The 17,630-nt window shown below is 38.4% G+C and overlaps 1 protein-coding gene across 4 annotated transcripts in view; it reads right to left on the bottom strand.

Annotated features, from left to right (window-relative positions):
* The window catches only part of CEP290 (centrosomal protein 290), a 61,571-nt gene that overhangs the window by 29,060 nt on the left and 14,881 nt on the right, over positions 1 to 17,630 (bottom strand). For 3 of the 4 annotated variants that reach the window (XM_044455186.1, XM_044455187.1, XM_044455188.1), the window contains 19 exons: positions 16,993 to 17,159; positions 15,426 to 15,588; positions 14,215 to 14,315; positions 14,047 to 14,134; positions 13,377 to 13,489; positions 12,415 to 12,993; positions 11,477 to 11,561; positions 10,819 to 10,961; positions 9,257 to 9,421; positions 8,776 to 8,925; positions 7,962 to 8,077; positions 7,352 to 7,454; positions 5,733 to 5,963; positions 5,292 to 5,465; positions 4,983 to 5,094; positions 3,577 to 3,779; positions 2,846 to 2,997; positions 2,039 to 2,150; positions 1,463 to 1,918 (listed from right to left, as the gene is read on the bottom strand). In XM_044455186.1, coding sequence (XP_044311121.1) covers positions 1,463 to 1,918; positions 2,039 to 2,150; positions 2,846 to 2,997; positions 3,577 to 3,779; positions 4,983 to 5,094; positions 5,292 to 5,465; positions 5,733 to 5,963; positions 7,352 to 7,454; positions 7,962 to 8,077; positions 8,776 to 8,925; positions 9,257 to 9,421; positions 10,819 to 10,961; positions 11,477 to 11,561; positions 12,415 to 12,993; positions 13,377 to 13,489; positions 14,047 to 14,134; positions 14,215 to 14,315; positions 15,426 to 15,588; positions 16,993 to 17,159 — 3,413 coding nt within the window. The remainder of the gene's footprint in view (positions 1 to 1,462; positions 1,919 to 2,038; positions 2,151 to 2,845; positions 2,998 to 3,576; positions 3,780 to 4,982; positions 5,095 to 5,291; positions 5,466 to 5,732; positions 5,964 to 7,351; positions 7,455 to 7,961; positions 8,078 to 8,775; positions 8,926 to 9,256; positions 9,422 to 10,818; positions 10,962 to 11,476; positions 11,562 to 12,414; positions 12,994 to 13,376; positions 13,490 to 14,046; positions 14,135 to 14,214; positions 14,316 to 15,425; positions 15,589 to 16,992; positions 17,160 to 17,630) is intronic. The other variant, XM_044455189.1, reaches the window with a different exon arrangement.

Here is a 17,630-nt window from a genome sequence, read left to right as displayed (position 1 = left end):
TTGTCTGAAACCTCTCAACAATAGACTGAAGTAACAGACATGTAACAGAAATACACTGCTAAGTTTGTTGTACTTGTCTGTTACTAAATTCTGAATGCATCTGCTAAAATCAGTCCTGATATGCTATTTAGTTTTATCAAATGATAACAAAGATTAAGCATTAATTCCAGGTTTGAAAATATTCAGACTAAAGTATCACTGACAGTATACCTATGTACCCTAGTTGCTTTGGAACAGAGACAGGTTGATGCAACGGCACTCATGCCCTTTGTGTGGGCTTCCCAGAGGCAGCTGGTTGGTCAATGCATAAAACAAAATGTTGGACCAGGGAGATCATTGGTCTGATCTGACATGGCTCTTCTTCCCAGCTTATAAAGTAAAAGGGGAGTAGGATATAAAATGCTCATAGCAGGCTTTGTGAGACATGAAAGTAAAAACCAGGGAAGCTAGTTCCCCTTTACTCAGCACTGGTTAGGCCTCATCTGTAATACTGTGTCCAGTTCTTGACACCACATTTTAAGAAAGATGCAAACAAGTTGGAAAGGGTTCAGAGGAAGGCAACTAGGATGGTCCAGGGACAGGGAACAAAGCTCTGTGATGAGAGACTGAAAGAATTGAGCATGTTTAACCTTGAGAAAAAAAGGCTGAGGGAAGATACCACAGCAATCTACTCTACTTGAAAGGTTGTCACAAAGAGGAAGGCCAGGATCTCTTCTCAATCATCCCAGACTGAAGTACAGGAAATAAAAGACTCAAGTTACAGGAAACCAGATTTCAGCTAGTTACCAGGAAAATTTTCTGATCAGTAGAACAATAGAATCAATGACCCAGGCAGGTCCGTCACACTGGAGACATTCAAGATGTAGCTGGACAGCCATCTGTCAGGGATGCTTTAATTGGAGTCCTGCACTGAGCAAGGAGTTGGACTTGATGACCCCTTCCAACTCTACTATTCTATGATTCCAACTGCAATGTCTCACATACTAACCAAGTGACAAAAAGAACAAATAGAGGGTTGTCTCTGCTGAACTGAAGGGGAGAAATGTCCAAAACTTGTTCTGAGGCAGGGCTCATGTCAGACTACATATAAAACCAGGGGTCCTCAAACTTTTTGAACAGGGGGCCAGTTGACAGGTGCCAGCGGTAGCCACGGGCCGCCAAGGCGGTGCCGGTGTGGAGGCCCGGTGTGGGGGCGGGGCACATGCGCACGTGAGGTAAGGCGTAGACGGGGGGGGCATGTGGGGTGAGGCGCCAGCTTGCTCACAAGATTGCTTTCTCCAAGTGTTTCCAAAACGACCTCCTCGTGAGCAAGCCACACGCATGCACAGCGAGTGCAAAACCTGTGGGGCGGGCCGGTTAAAAGTGCATGGCAGGCTGGATCCGGCCCGCGGGCCTTAGTATAACCCATGTATAAAACCAACACTCAGAGCTGTATTTTAAATTAATGAGCTATTTTTCAAACCTTTTGTGCTCCTCTTGTATCTTTTAATGTGGATATTAACTCTTCCAACCCTTTTAATTTCAGCTCCAACTCCAGTGCTCTGTTCTCTGCATTCCGGTGCTCTTCCTCAGCATGCTGGACTGCATCCATAGTTTTAAGTTTGTCATTCTGAAGTTGAATCATAGTCTTGGAGAACTTCTCCTGTTGAGCCAGGGGCAAAGCACCACTGAATTGCCTCCGCAGTGACTGAACAGTCTGGCGTAGATGTTTGGCTCTGTTTCTTCCCTCAAGCCTTGCATAATATAATGCTTGTTCCTTGTCATCCAATTTCTGCTCCAGACGCATATTAGTGATCTCCATTTTCTGAAGTTTGGATGTAGTTGCCTCTAACTTGGCCACAGCAGTAGCCTCACTAATCTGAAGGGCCACAATATGCTGATGTAATTTTGCAATAAGTGTTTTTTCATCTGACTGTGCCTAAATGTTAAACAAGAGAAAATAAAATGGCATAAAGCTAAATGCACTTGCAAAGGAATTGGCCCTGCTATCTTTGTCACTGAAGTCAATATTTATGGGTCTTAGCAGTAAAGCCTATACCTGGTAGTCCAAAATTTGCATTCTCAGTGATTCCACTTCTTTTTCTCTGGATTGCTGCCGATTCTCCAAAGCAGCAACTTGCATCTTGCCAATATCAGAAAGCTCTTTTAACCTATCAGTAAAGAATATTTACAGTTATGAGGGAAAGTTGTTCATTAGCTGAAATGCAAGGGTAGCAGTATCTTTAAGACACAAGATTATGGAGCACAGTCTTTTACAAATAACTTCATTCAAATACAGTATTGTAAATTAGGAGAAAAAAAGACAAAGAGAATGCATAAAGATATACCAAGAAAGCAGTTTGCTACATTTCATTAAGCACAATAACTCAGATTTATGCAAATCTAATTTCAGCTACTTTTTAACACAGATAAGGTTTTTCCCTATGACTAACAGCTGAAAAAGCACTTTTGAAGACTGCATGCAGATGGAAAGCTACACTTAAATCTGACACAATTGTTTTATCTTTACTAAAGGGTGGCATAGCAATGCTTAAAAGAAACAAATCCCTTTCAAAGAGAAGGGTATGCACACAATACAATGCTTCTGTAGTAGGAGTTACCCCCAAAGAACTCCAGCTACACTGCACAGTCCTGCACCCTAGTACATAAAACAGCTGGAGATGGAGCAGTGCTTACTTTTCAAATGCTGCCCATCCTAAATTTCTCAGAGGGAATTTTTTGGACATTCACATGTCTGTGATTACAGGAAGACACTAGCTTCTGACCAAGCGATAACCTCTGAGAAGTCAGCAGCATGTTTCACCCAGGGCTGCAGCAAAAGTGTCACAAACACTTTAGAACTTACTTGGATACCTCAACCTTAAGTTCCATTTCACTTTTCTCCAGTTCCATAATTCGACGCCTGTCTGCTTCACTGACTGCTTTACTCACGCTGCTTGATAGTTCATCTCGCAAGGACTGTTCCACTTTCTGTGCTTCAAGGTTGATCTTAGTAAGCTAAGAGTTGGGAAATAAAATTGAAATTTCAACAAAGTGTTGTTCACCCAAGTCCAAACAATTTTTTAGCATGAGGGTGGCTAACCCACATCATCATGTTTGTTACAATCTTGGACAGGAACAGGAATGGTTATGGCACAGGCAAACTCACCTGATTTTCCTATTCTGCATTTCTGCCTGTTTTCTGACTCCTAAGACTCAAGGTAAGCCCACTCCAAAACAGAGGAGCCCTAAATATACACTGAAATACATCCCATCACATAATTTGAACTCAACTTGCAAGGCATTTACCAAAAAGACTGGATGCTAATGCTACTTCAATTCCTTTTACAGTATCTCTTTTGACTCACAGCACCTTAAATAAGGCAGGGTAGCAACCTGTGGCCCTCCATTGCCCTATAATTCCCATGATCTCTTACTATGGGCTATACTGGCAAGAACTGATGGAAACTACCTGGAGGACCATACAAGTCACTCGTCCCTGAGTTAAAGATCAGTAAACAGAGTGATCAAATAGAACACCATGTGCCATTGCATTTTTCACAGTTCTGATCATATTATCAAAGCACAGTAGCCAACCTCAGCAAACTTTGCTTCCAGTTCAAAATTGCGTTCTTCCACTTGTTTTAAGGTATTTCCTAAGTGTTCATACATTCTCTGAGCGTGCTCTGCCCTCTGTCTTTCATTTAGTTCTTTCATTTCCAGCATAGTAATTTTCTTAGAAATAGAAACAATCTCGCTGTTGGTTATGGCTTTTGTGGTCTTGTCTGAAGCATTATCACCTACAATTCAACAACAGTACAATGCAAATATATAGGCTTAAGCAAACACACACTTACGTCTTTTGTGGAGGAATATAAAATCTGCATTAAGGATCAAAGAGGCAAAAAATACTCATCTTTCCAAAATATTAAAACATGGTAAAAAGCAAGAATTTATTTTTTAACTAAAACTAACTGTGAATCTGTGAATCCAACCAAAAATCTGCTAATGGACTGTTAGTGTAACAGCTTCGAGATTCAGATTCATTTATTATCACCGCTTTTGATAGTTTATTTGTCCCAGACTGTCATGAAACAGGACATATCATCTCACTAAGCTCGCCATGATAAGACATCAAACAGGTCCTCTTTGCAGATAAGACATGTTAAAGTAAGGCTAAGCAAGCTCCACCCTATTGGCCCAATAGGGCCATGCTTACTTCAAAGTAGACACGCAATCTGACTACCAGCACAACATCAGCCCACTATGGAAAAATTTATCCACTAAAGTCCCTGCATTATGCTAGATGCACATGGGTGTCATTTTTGCTGTGTAGCACAAATCCAGGCATAGACAATGCTTAAATAACCCTAAAACAACCTATGGGTTCTTTGAGGAATATCAGCCCCATGGACACAATGGCAAAATGGACCCCAGCATGACATAACAGCCCCCACAGGTAAACTATGCCACAGTGGGCTGTCATGTCATACAAAGCAGGCCATAGGCTTGATATTTAGGATGCTATTTGGAAGGGATTTTCAGACATGCTGCTCATAGTGACAATGGAACAGAGGTAGCCACATTCCAAGGACTGATTTTTTCAGCCCCACATGGTTTTGCCTTTTGGCTTACCTCTCCCCAGAATGCTAGTCACACTGAAGAGTTTTGGCAAAATGAATGTTGGCTCTTAGCCCAGAAATGTTTCTGCACTATTGCATTAAATAATAGGGCAATCAGACATCTTTTGAGATGTATGCATTCCAACATACTATTTTATTTTAGTCTAAGCCAGTATAAGGACACCACTAAACTTTTACCAAGTTTTGAATGAATGTGAAATTGAACAGTTTTGTTAACTTGGGAAGGAAAAAAAGCATGCACACAACTTCTTGTATTTAAACAGATCATCAATTCCAGATTTTAAGATAGCAAGTTTACAGAAAAAGACAAGGTACATCATCCTATTATCATAAAATAATTATACCATGCTCTGTGCTTACCTAGTTTTGCTGTTTGTTCCCAAGCTTGCTCCACTGTATGAAGTTTCTCCTTTGTAATTTCCAATTCCTTGATTAAGGACTTGATCTGTTCTTTCAGGGATGCATTCTCAAGCTACACAGCAAGATGATAATTAAAATATCAATTTGAATATAATCTTGAGGGAAATAAAGCCTTACACAGCAACTATTTAGGCTCTGTTTGCATATAACAATAGATCTGCACTGCCAGTTCTGAAATTAAATGGAGAAATGCAAGGAATTAACATAAAATTGCTACAAATAGTTATCACAAAGTATAAGTGATGGTACCTCCAAGTGCTCCAGGTTAGTTGTTCTTTGAACAAGCAAGTTATCTTTTTGTAACATATCCCTGTATTTAGCAGTTAGTTCATTATATTGTTTATTAGCCATTTCTAGATCATTTAGTGGTACACTGTCATCCAACACTTTTTGCAGTGCTGCTATCTTGAAGGTTGCCATTTCCTACATAAAAAAGGGAAAAATACTTATCAGAAATAAACCCCAATACACTTGGCACCACTGTGCTACAATAGAGACGGTCAAGGTTTTTATTTAGTCTACACCTGAAACAAGCTGATACTACATATGTGATAGTGGTATGGCCTAAAATAGCCTACTCTATCTATCCTGTTGTTAGAGGCATCAGTGGGGCTATGCTTTTGCTTCAACATGCAGAGCCCAACATTATACTCATTCATAAGTAGAGTTCATATAGCATACAAAATGTACCTTGAATCTTCGCAAACTTCCAATCTTTTCTCCAACTGCAGCTTCCATAGCCATTAATTCATCCTTCATTTTCTCTTTCTCCTTTCGAAGATGCTTCTCCATCTCAAGCAAGGTTGTATACTGCCTTGTCATTGATCTTTCATTTACTCGCAGGACTGTTATTTTTCTACTATACTCTGCCAAGAGCCGTTTAGCATCATCACCATCCTTTTGCAGACCATCTAATAAATTCTGTGGGGATTATTCAAATGTTACTGTCACTGTGATAGATGCATCATATCCATTCACAATGTCTCAGATCCAGCTAAACACAGAGTTCAGTTCATACTATGGGCCTTTCATTTCCCCAGAGACCCAGCTGTTCCCTGAAGAGCAGCTCCCAAGAGTTTGGGTGGTGGTGGCACCAGAACTGCATGAGATATATAGAAACAGGAAGGCCTGGGGAGATAAACATGGGAAAATGGTTTCGCAGTGGGGAGGGAGGGGCTTTTATCTTTAGAGAAGTGACACAAGAAAAAGAAAAAACAGTGCAAATCCAGGACCCATCCATTTTCTATCAGTTTAGCTCCTCATTGCCACAGCAAGAGACACTGCCACATCCCAAGCCATATTTAAAAGTAATCCCAAACAGTCATATGCTTTCTATAGCGTGAAAGCACCACAGCATAGAAAGGATGGGGAAACCTTGATGTTTGAAAAAAACTTCTTGATACCAAAGTCTTTATACAGCTAGACATTTACAGTATACACTGAAACAGAAATGTATGTCAATTTCACAAGTTTAATTTTCTAGGACTGCTTGAGAACACTTCTGAAGATAGGTCCACAGACCATTTGCAGAATGTCCTGTCATGAAAGTCTGACAACAAAATGTGTCTCTCTTCTTCCAATGAACTGATTTTTCTTAATGGTCCACAGGTTTTCCACATGGAAAGGTCACAGTTCTATCAAGATATAGTTAAGAGAAAATCTAGCATGTTCAAAATGATTGTCTCAGTGATGAGAACAGTTCAACTTGTGATGCTACTATAAGCTTAAGATGTAGTTCAATATCCTGGAAGTACTTTCAGAAGGCTTTTTCATACCACTATACAATTATAGAAATCTTATTCTCCTTTCAATAATGCACAATTAATCAATTGTGCTGATGGAAACAGACTTCCCATCCCTTCCTTCCCACAGCTTCCCACTATTAAAATGGGAGCTGGCTGCAGTTTGCTTTCTGAATCCTGTGCCATTGTGGTCAAGTTTAGACATAACAGAAACCATGGATTCAGAACAAATCTGAACAAGTATTAGATTAATGCACTTTTTCCCCTACCTTCTCTTTTGCAGACAAGAGGAAAGTATTAAAACAGAAGCTTCCCCCTCCATGTCTAAAAGTGAGGCACATGAGAACATGTTATCATCTGAGAACATGGGAAGCTGTTGGCTTTAGTTCCCTGGAAAATTATAGTTTCTTTAAAAACAAAAGAAACTTTTGGTATCATCCACAGTGCTGAGTTCCTTACAGGTAATTGTTATAAGTTGTATTTACGAATCACTCCGTTGTAATATTTACTCTGTGCTGATGTCTGTTAAAATCATTACGTCCAAATGAAAACATCAAAAATACTTACACAATATTCTTTTATTTTTATATCGTCCTGTTCCTTTTGAAATTCTAACTTCTTCTTTTCTTCTTGAATTTTTTTACCGTCAGTTTGCCAGTGTTCCCTTTCACTAAAATGCATTTTAAAAAAGATTACACACACGCACACATATATTTAGAGCCTTATTTATGACAAGTTGAATTCAAATTATTATAAATGCAGTGTCATTTAAGGCAAGTGGCTCTCTAAAACTGAAAGTTCAGGTCAAAGCTTTCATAAGTTACTTGTCAGCAAAGTAACTGATGAAAAAATGGATTTTGCATCGATGAACTTGCACCTTTGTAAAGGCAGAGGATGGTTAAAAATAAGACAACCAGAGAAGCTGAGTGATCTGCGATACCAGAAGGATTATATTATTTTTGCTTTGCTCCAAAGCAAATAAAAATATTTTCCTAAATAGGAAAAAATGCATGCAACACTAAAAATAGACAAAATGCAGCACAATGACAGTAGTTTTCTGGATGTTCTGTATAGCTTCAAAAACTACATATAAAGCTAATGAAGAAAAAAATAAATTTGGATCCCATTTAATGCATCTTTTGGTTAATCAAAAGATCATCAAAAGCAGTAATTATACCTTTGATATTCTTTATACAGTAAACCTTGCTGGTGGCGGATAACTGCAAATTTTCTTTTATGTTCTTCTACTGCTTCTTCTAATTTCTTAGACAGCTGCTCTTTCTTTTCCAGATCCTAATAATAAACATTAAATTATTATTAAAAGAATCCCAATTTCAACTCTAGTATCAGAGGTCATTGTTGCAGCTTTGAAAAGGCATAAGCTTTCTGAAGTAGGATTTTATGAAAAAAAGGATTTTATTATTTATGTATTTAGGTTACTTATATCCCTCTTTTTTTTCTTTTCAAAGAACTGGAGGCAGCTTACATAATTCTCAGTCTCATCCTTACAGGTAGATTGGGCTGAGAGTCTGTGATTGACCTGAAGTTACCCAATTAGCTCCATGGCTGAGGAGGGACTAGAACCCAGGTCTCCTCAGTCCTGCACTCTTAGCCACTACACCACACTAGATCACACAAACACATAATTAAAAAATACCATACCCACTTCCATGGAACAATTATATAAATATATCAAGAAGTTACAGTATAATATGAATTTTTACCTTAAATGTAGAAGCTTAACAATATTTTTGTTTAATGTCATTTCTTTCTACATTTCTTATGAGCAACTATTCTTGAAATGTTGGTTGTTTGCAACAATTTCAATTTAAAATCAAATATGCCATGAATAAGAAAACATTCATTTAAGTGTTATACGTATTGTTGAGATTTTGCAAAGCTTCCAAGTTACCACATTCTATGTAGGAACAGATTGAAGAGGGCAGAGCAGAGGGCAAAGTAAATCTCTTAGCAGGTTTTAAATTATTTACCTGTAGAAGATGTATTAAATACTCATTCTGCAAGTTGATTATGTTTACACTAGTAGGAGCCATCCCTTCTGGAAGGGCCACTGCTTTGAATGCTATACTGGCACCTTCTGATTGTCGCAACAAATGTATCTCACTTTCTAGACTGGCAACCTGAAAAAGGAAGATGTTCAATAATAAACACAGAAAATAACATCACTGAAAACTTTTAAGTGTTACCTAGATCATATCATATCATTACAGACTACAGTAACAACACAGAAAAACTTTCCAGGCCATCCACTACACCAAATCAGGCTGCTTTTGAAGGTCACCACATTATAAAAAGCAGCTTGCAAGGAACAGTGGTTCGGCTCACAGACCTGCAACACTATTGTCCAGATCACAGCATACAGCCATAATCCTGTTATGTAGCACCCACACCCAAGAAATACTCTTCCAATGGCTCAGAGTTGTACATGGAAGGCCAAATGAGCTTATCTACCTTTGTATTTGCTTTGGTCAACTGATTAGAAAAGATCACTGCCTCCTTCCGAGCTTCTCTCAGTTCTTTCCTTAATTCCTCATTTCGTCCTGTAAGTTGGTCAACTTGAGTCTTCAAATGCAAAGTGGCATCAAAGTTTCCGTCTGCATTTTTTAATTCAATTGCCTGCCAATGATTTATTTAATGTAAAAGAAAATAAATATTTTCCATAAAGTTATACTTTCAAAGTCAGAACAGTGAGAAATTGCTCAGATTTCTCCATTAACAATGCTAACAAATATATTGTTACTTCATGTAGCTGGGTAGATGAGCAGTTTAAAAAAGAGAAAAAGAAAAAATGTTTTGAAGTGTAAAGTTTACATGACCAATAGAACTGGCATTGAAAGGAAGGACTTCAAACAGAACTTCTGCAAATATATGACAATGCCTTTCAGTGGCTGCTCTAGAGCAATATCTTAGAGCACAGAAAGGAAAAAGGTAGATGATGATGATGCACTAGTAGACCTCTGAACCTTTCATACTACAAGCCTTTCAACTTCCAAAAGTGTAACAATACCATATGAAATTGCAAGGAGTGAAAAAGCATCTACTGTGTCTGGTTATATACAAACTGCTTCCCTCTCAGCCTCAACATTACTCACCTATAAAGGATAAATATTAATTAGTTACTTCTAAGCAGGTATTTGTGCAACTCTGTCAGCCAGTTTTAAACATTTATGTAAAAATACTTTATATAAAAGTCATACTTCAGATGTAATTCTGTAAGGTCACATGCAGGTTGTCTAAGGTTCTGTTTCATGTGGTACATCAGGTAATTAACTCAGAATCAGCTCGCTATCCAACCCCAAGCTAGTAATTATTAGCCAGCTAAAGCTGGTAGATCTTGGGGTTCTAGTAACAATGGGAGTAGATTCCACACCTGAAGCCTGCTCATTCCTGCTATAGAGCATTTTAATTATTTTGTGAACATTAACTAGAGATAATCCTACCAAAAACCCTGACTGAACCCTAGGGAGAAAGACCAAGTTCATGGAATAGGCAGGATTCAAACCAGCTTAATGATGCTATGCTACCCAGGCAGGTTACTGTGCATAACACTGTTAGCTCAGGGTCTCCTTAGCCAGACTGTACAAAGTCCCAATCAGAATCTGCTCCTCAGGCCAGGTCACAATCTGCCCATCATTCACTACAGAACCAAGAGAAAGGCAAGCAATACAGGAGAAGAGGTATGTGTCTCTAAGTCCAGTCCCTGTCCAAAATCTCTGTCTTTGGAACAGAGGAGAACCATTCCAGTGTCCAAACAACTAGCAACAATTTGGGAGCAAATAAAAATGTTGGATTCTTATGAGAATTGACAAGCAGTTGGAGGATCGTAGTGTTGCTTCAGTTTTAAAATATTCTGCAATGCTTTCAGTAAGAATCATTTTCCCTCCAAACACAACAATTTTCAGGTAAATTTTCACATTTCATAAATCATTATATACAGAATTTCAATATTAAGTACTTTAATAGTCAAACAGATTCAAATAAGCCAAATATGTAAAAAGGAACAAGACACTTACATTTACTAGTCGTTCCAGACTAGGAATCATAAGAGCAGTTTCTCCACCTGTCACCGCTGGATCTTTCTGGATATCTTTTATGGCTTGTAGAATTTCTTTCATGCCTTGTTCAAGGTGCTTATTTTCTTGTAGTAATTCTTTCACTGCAATTAAATTGCATACAGTTCATTTCTGGACATTTTGAAGTGGACAACTGCAAATTCATATACATTTTAATTGCCAGATTTGAAATGACAAGTGGGCTGGATTCAGACTTGCATTTAGCCCAGAAGATTTATGGTTTCTGGGACATGTGAGATGTTGGGACTCCTACAGAGACCTATCCTCTGGAAGAGTGATGGTGAGCAGGGAGTAAGGCAGCCAAACCCCTGTTTTGCAGGGACCCGGTCCAAATTGGTCCTCTCCTAAAATGCTTAGACTCACTGAAATCAATGAAGCGTGTTAGCATGCTTAAGTCCTAATGATTTAAGAAGATCTATACGAAGCATGACTAAGTCTTGATCCAAACCAGCATTGCAGCTAAACCAAATCTTTTTCTGATAATGTTTATTCTTTAAGGCAACAACTTTCACTACTGGTTGAATCACACATCAAAGGAAGTTAAATTCTCTTAATTACCTAACACCTTTTCACATACTTAAATTAAATTGTTGCTTACATTTGGATTGAAATGTTGCTATTACAATCCTGTTTTCTTCCAAGTCTCTCTCCCGCTCATTTAATTCTTTGGCAAGGTAGTCATTCTGTAGACAAAAATAGAATGTACATCAAAATGTTATTTCACTTTTTTAAGGCTCAAATTTCTGAATATAATACAAACTGAGAAAAAGTTGTCAAAAAGTATTGTTAAATCACAAGGGATTCCAAAAATATATGATAGCTTACTGCATTTCATATATTCCAAACAAAACATTTTTTCTAATAAGAGAAGTGGCAGTAAAGCATTGCAATTCCAAAAAGTAAATACAGTCACAAAATGCTACATTTAAAAAAAAAATACTTATCATGCTCTTAATGTGGGCTTTCATCACGCTCAACTACCTCAAATTTCTGGCTCCTGCATCTGTCAAGCTCTAGCTCTGCACTTTTATTCAGTGCATTCTTGGCGAACAAGTCTCTCAATATCTGCTCATTCTAAAGAACAAGTAATAATTAGTATAGAATCCATGTTTCTTTCCTATGAGTGTTTAGACAGAAAAAGGCCTACAACTCCCAGCATACCCTAGCCAGCTATATTGAATCATTCATAGTTGCATATTTTAATGAGTTACAACAATCAGTATCTAACTATAACTCAATCAGTGTCACTGCCATTCTGTGCAATCAACTCTTTTGTAAAGATGCACTGATACAGATGTTGGTACAGCCATTCCTAACCTCTTATGGGACAGCAAAGCTAATCATTAAAAATGCATACATCAGTCTATGACAAATAACTTTTTACCCTCTCCTAAGTTGCAATATGCAAGTAGCCTCTATCTTTATACCTTTAATTCAGACAAAATTCATAATGTGAATATGCATTACTTGTTCAGAAATTTGGCACATATGTAATAGGAAGGCATAATGTAAGCATATATAATGAAGAAGCCTCACCTCTGACCTAAGGACAGTTAATTCATTCTTCAGCTGCTTTATGAGACTCTCAACTTTTTCTATCTGATATGCATTCACTGGCTGGCTACAATCAAGTCTTCCTTCTACATGTTCTACTGGCCACAATTCTGGAAAATGTATTTTGTCTTTGCCCATTTCTTGAAAATCAGTTCTCAAATCCATCAGTTTTATTTCAGAATTATCCTTCTCATCTTTCAACAGGACCTCTTGCACTACATAAGACGACACCGGTTTTCCAAGCAGAGTAAGGGGCAACCCCTCCTGGAAATCCAGGGATAGCATCCTAACAGGGTGTGCCAGTGTATGGACATGAGAATGCTCTTGACTTCTCTTCATCTGCCTTTCCTGACTTTGTACCTCTTGTCTTTTACTGGCCCTTTGTTTTCTTTGCATAGCAGAAAATGAAACTGGACAGTCTGTTGCTAGTTCATTTGATTCCTTACAGTTGACTGAACATAATGCTGTCCCTAGCATTTCTGTAGATTCTTGCCCTAATGAACTGTAAAGCTCATCTATTGTAAAAGCTTTGGAGCCATCACTATAATCCTCCACCTGTACCTGCGAAAAAAGATGAGAATTCAACTGAAAAGAAAAGGAAGTGCTTTCATTCTTTAGGCAAATAAACTTTGGAATTTTCCTTCTCTTTCCAATCCATTTTTAGAACTTGTTTTTTATGGTTGCATTCTGCAACTGTGAGGAAAAAGCAGTTACATTCAGCATAAAGTATGTTTTCCTTTCTTTCTTATATGACTGCTAACCTGTATTCATAACACAAATAATGTTCCACAGCACAACCAATTGACAGGTTAGTCACACATTATTTTTTGTTTTTATGATTTTATTGTATATAATACTTTATACAAAGGTGCTTCAAGAATATTCCAAGAATAAATCAAGTCAAAATTGAATTGACAATGGATAGACACAGTATGTGCCTTTACCTTTGATTTAACCTCATCAAAGTTAGTGGTACTCATAAACTCAGATTTCCCCCGTTTCATCTTCAGATCTTCAGTAAAGGTATCAATCAGCTGTAAGTCATCTGCATCTAGTCCTAAAGTGAACATGGTAAACAAACAAGTAAAAATAGAAGACTTAAAAGGTGACTTGAGATAACATGGATGAAAGTCTAGAAAGCAAGTGACATGAAGAGACCTAATGATAAAGCTAAAAAGATTTCTCATTTAGGACCTCTTACTAGTAGAGGACTGTATCAGGCAAGAGTTGGCAGTTCACACTTCCAACCTGGTATAGAAAAGGCTGGAGAGAGCTAGGCAGGAGCTAGGCAGGAATGAGACTGTCAACTTGCCAAAACTGAAGAGGATCACAAAACTACTGTTGCTTAAATGGATGTGCAATGCAGCAGTAAATCAAATCAATAATATAAGGTTTAGTATATCCCTTTGCATACAATGAAAAATTATGTATCAGTCCATCCAGAACAATCATGGAAGCAAAAGATCACAGTATATTCAAGAGTTCAATCAGCCTGAGATTCATATAAACAGATTCATATAAACTGGTTCCTCAGTATTGCTGAAGGGGCTTGAATTATTCTAAAATCTTCTATTGTTCGTAGCAAGGAGTTAAATAATTACTAGAAAAACTAACCTAAAGATGCAGCTCTTCTTCCTTTCTCCTGAGCCAGTTTACGAATCTGTTGTTTCAGGGCAACTCTTTCCTCTTCTAGTCTTTCAATCTGAAATGCATTTAAATGGTCATTACTTCTCCATGTAATTTTATTTTATTAAAAAAAATTAAGTGAAATGTACCACTTGCCTCTTTCAGCAGGACCTGGTTTTCAGCCTTGTATTGCTGTTGTTTTAATGCTTTGCTATTTTTAAATTCAGTTAAATCAATCATTGTCTTTGGATCAAGACCTATAACACAATATACATGACGTGTATTACAGAACATCTGTATGTTTAATTAGAGACAGAGAGAAGATAGGAGAAACTCTCTTCCCACATATCATTCAGTACACCTTTATTGCAATACCTTTGGCTTAGATAACCACACTGAGCGTAATTCTCAGCCATTGCCTTCAGTTTGCTTCTGATTAGAGAAAAATACTAGGTTGTGCTCTAGAACCCTCTAACTGTATTCCAGCACAAGTTTGCATTGGGGGAAAGTGATAATGGAGAATCAGTTCATCTACAGATAATTATTTGTTGTTATCCCTGCTTTTAATGCAAGGGATCAGAGTGAAAGAAAGTCTCTTTCCCTCTGCATTTGAACTCTGCTACTTAAGAAGTAAGCTTCTTTTGTCTTGGAACAGATTATACATACTGAATATATGATGATTAGTTTGTAATCAAATAAGGTTAAGATTTGGCACAGCGGTTAAGAGTGCTGGCCTGGAACTCAGGACATCTGGGTTCCAATTCCCACAGTCATGAAATTCATGGGTAAGTTTAGGTTAGTTACAGGCTCTCAGTTTAGCCTACCCCACAGGTTTACTGTCATGAGAATAAAATAGAGATGAGAACCTTATAAGCCCCCTTGGGTTCCTTGCAAGAGGAAGAAAGGTGGGACATAAATCTAATGTTAAAAGAAGAAAAAACTGGAAAGGCCATAATCTAAAAGAGTCCTTGTGATTGTGCTGAAAGGTTTGTATTCAGCAATTTTCCAGTTTCCTTACTACCAACTTGTCCTGTGTCTGAAGCATATTAAAATTCCATCAGCTCTTCTGTTCTAGATGATGCCTGTATATGAAGATATTTCATTATTCAGAAACAAGGCTAAAAGTTTGATAATTGTTCTGCAAAGGCAGGGTTTTCCCTACAGAAAAGACAAGGAACACTTTAATTATCATATAATTTAGGAAGAAAAGACAAATTCTATATTTCAAGTCAACTAAAAAAAAGAAATCAACTGAAATTCAATTCAGAATTTCTGAAGATTAAAAAGCACATATAGCAAAGACAAATTAAATCTGTTTCATTACTACTGTACAATTGAACAACTGCAAAACATAACATGCTACATACCTAGCTGTTCTCGAAGATCTTCATTTTCATCAAGAAAATCACTGATTTTTAGTTCAAGTTTGTTAACTTCTTTAATTAATATTTCATTTTCATGATCTCGTACTTTAATTTGCTTTTTCAAATCCTTTATTTCAGCAATAGCATCTTCCAAACCATATATTCCCTTACAAAAGAAAGCAAACAAGTTCAATATGAGATATTTATTTATTTATTTATTTGTTTGTTTGTTTGTTTGTTTGTTTGTTTGGAGTTTTATTTGCAGCCCACACCTCCTGATGACCTCTCCCAGCGGTTTCATGTAGATGTTAAATAGCATGGGGGACAAAATGGATCCCTGCGGAACTCCATGGCATATCTGCCATGGCACAGAGCCATAGTCCCCCAGCACCACCTTCTGAAATTGGCCATTGAGATAGGAGTGGAACCACTGCAAAGCAGTGCCTCCTATTCCCAATCCCGCTAGCCTATCCAGAAGGATACCATGGTTGATGGTATCGAAAGCCACTGAGAGGTCCAGGAGGACCAACAGCAACGCACTCCCCGTCTCTCTCCCTGCACAGGTCATCATACAGGGCGACCAAGGCAGATTCAGTACCATACCCGGGTCTGAAGCCGGACTGAAATGGGTCCAGATAATCAGTGTCATCCAAGAGTGCTTGGAGTTGTTCCACCACCACCAGTTCTAACACCTTGCCCAGAAACGGGATGTTGGCCACCGGTCTATAATTGGTGGCCATCTCTGGATCCAGGGACGCCTTCTTTAGGACTGGCCGGCTACCGCCTCCTTTAGAGGGGCAGGTACCTGGCTGTCCCTCAGAGAGGCGTTGATGACCTCCAGTATCCAGGCACCAATCCCGTGTTTGGCTTTGTTCAGTAGCCACAACGGGCAAGGGTCAAGTAAACAGGTGGTGGGGCGTACTTGTCCAAGCACCTTGTCCACATCATCAGGCCACAATAACTTAATAACTTAATATTATTAATGGAATGCCAAGAAACACATAATAAAATTGAATTCAGTTTCAGCTTTTCTGGGGGCCTATAGACATGACCAGAAGTCCACAACTCATTCACTACCTTATATCCTCGGGTTTGTTTTCTTAAAATATTCCTCAACAGGCACCTATGACATGCCAGGAAGTTAAGAACACAGCAGTGACAGCATCCTTTGGAAGGAGACTTCAGCTTGCTGTGCTATCTAGTGGGGCCTCTCTGCTCACACATGTGCCCACTTTACCTTGCTTCCCATTGCCTCTCCAGACTGAGACTCCTTCCTCCACAGACATTAAGAAAAGCAAAGAGAGACACTTGGAGGCAGGAGGAAACAGGAAGCCCACAGAGAAGCAGGGATACTTTACGTGGGTGGGAGTGTACAGACAAGAGGGATAATTGGCACTGTGGGTTTTCTGAGAAAGAATGAAGGGATAATGAAGGGGGAAGGAGAGAAGAGGGAGAGAAATGCAGGAGGAGGGAGTGAAAGTGGGGCCCACCAGCTTTGGCCCCACGGACAACTCCAAAAAAGTTGCCTGCCTGGATCTTAAAGAGCATAGTGTCAAATTAAACTACATACTGCCTCATAATCTCTCATTCGTTTCAGAGTGTCAATAAGGTCTTTGTCCTTCTCCCTTGCATCAGCTTCTGCCAGTTCTGCAACCCGTTCAGCTTCTTTAGTTTTCTGTTCCAGCATAAGTAACTTTCCTTGCATTTCTCCAATGTAATCCTGTTGAGATGACTGACCTAAATTTAAAATTGAAGCAAATACCCATAAGAAGTTTGCTATTCACTCAGTCTCAGCCCATTTCTTAAGGAATATTAGGTGTGAAACTGGTATTAAATACAAAGTGCAGTATCCAATGGTGTTGGTTCCATAAATTCAAATCACATTATCAGAGCTCCACTGACTCGTTGAGTTGCATAAGTGGTTGTGTATTACAGTCGAACAAAATGGTTGTGCAAGAAACTGGTCACACAATACATTGCACAACCAGTGGCACAACTGTAATATACATTTATAAAGTATAATGTACAAGCAGTTAAACAAGTTATGGAAGCATAATTTATAACTACTTGCAGTTGTACACTATGGTTGTGCATAATGTACTTAGATTCTCTTCTTATACATAGTTCGGAACCTAGTATCTGCTAGCATCATGCCATTTTTGCTAGCCCAATGACATAGCTGGACATGGCTCTCTGAATTAAAAATAC

The sequence above is a fragment of the Varanus komodoensis genome, unplaced genomic scaffold, assembly GCF_004798865.1.
Source record: "Varanus komodoensis strain SLA01 unplaced genomic scaffold, ASM479886v1 scaffold8, whole genome shotgun sequence".
Lineage (NCBI taxonomy): Eukaryota > Metazoa > Chordata > Lepidosauria > Squamata > Varanidae > Varanus > Varanus komodoensis.
Note: the sequence above shows the minus strand (reverse complement) of the source record. Positions and strands in the feature narration are given on the sequence as shown.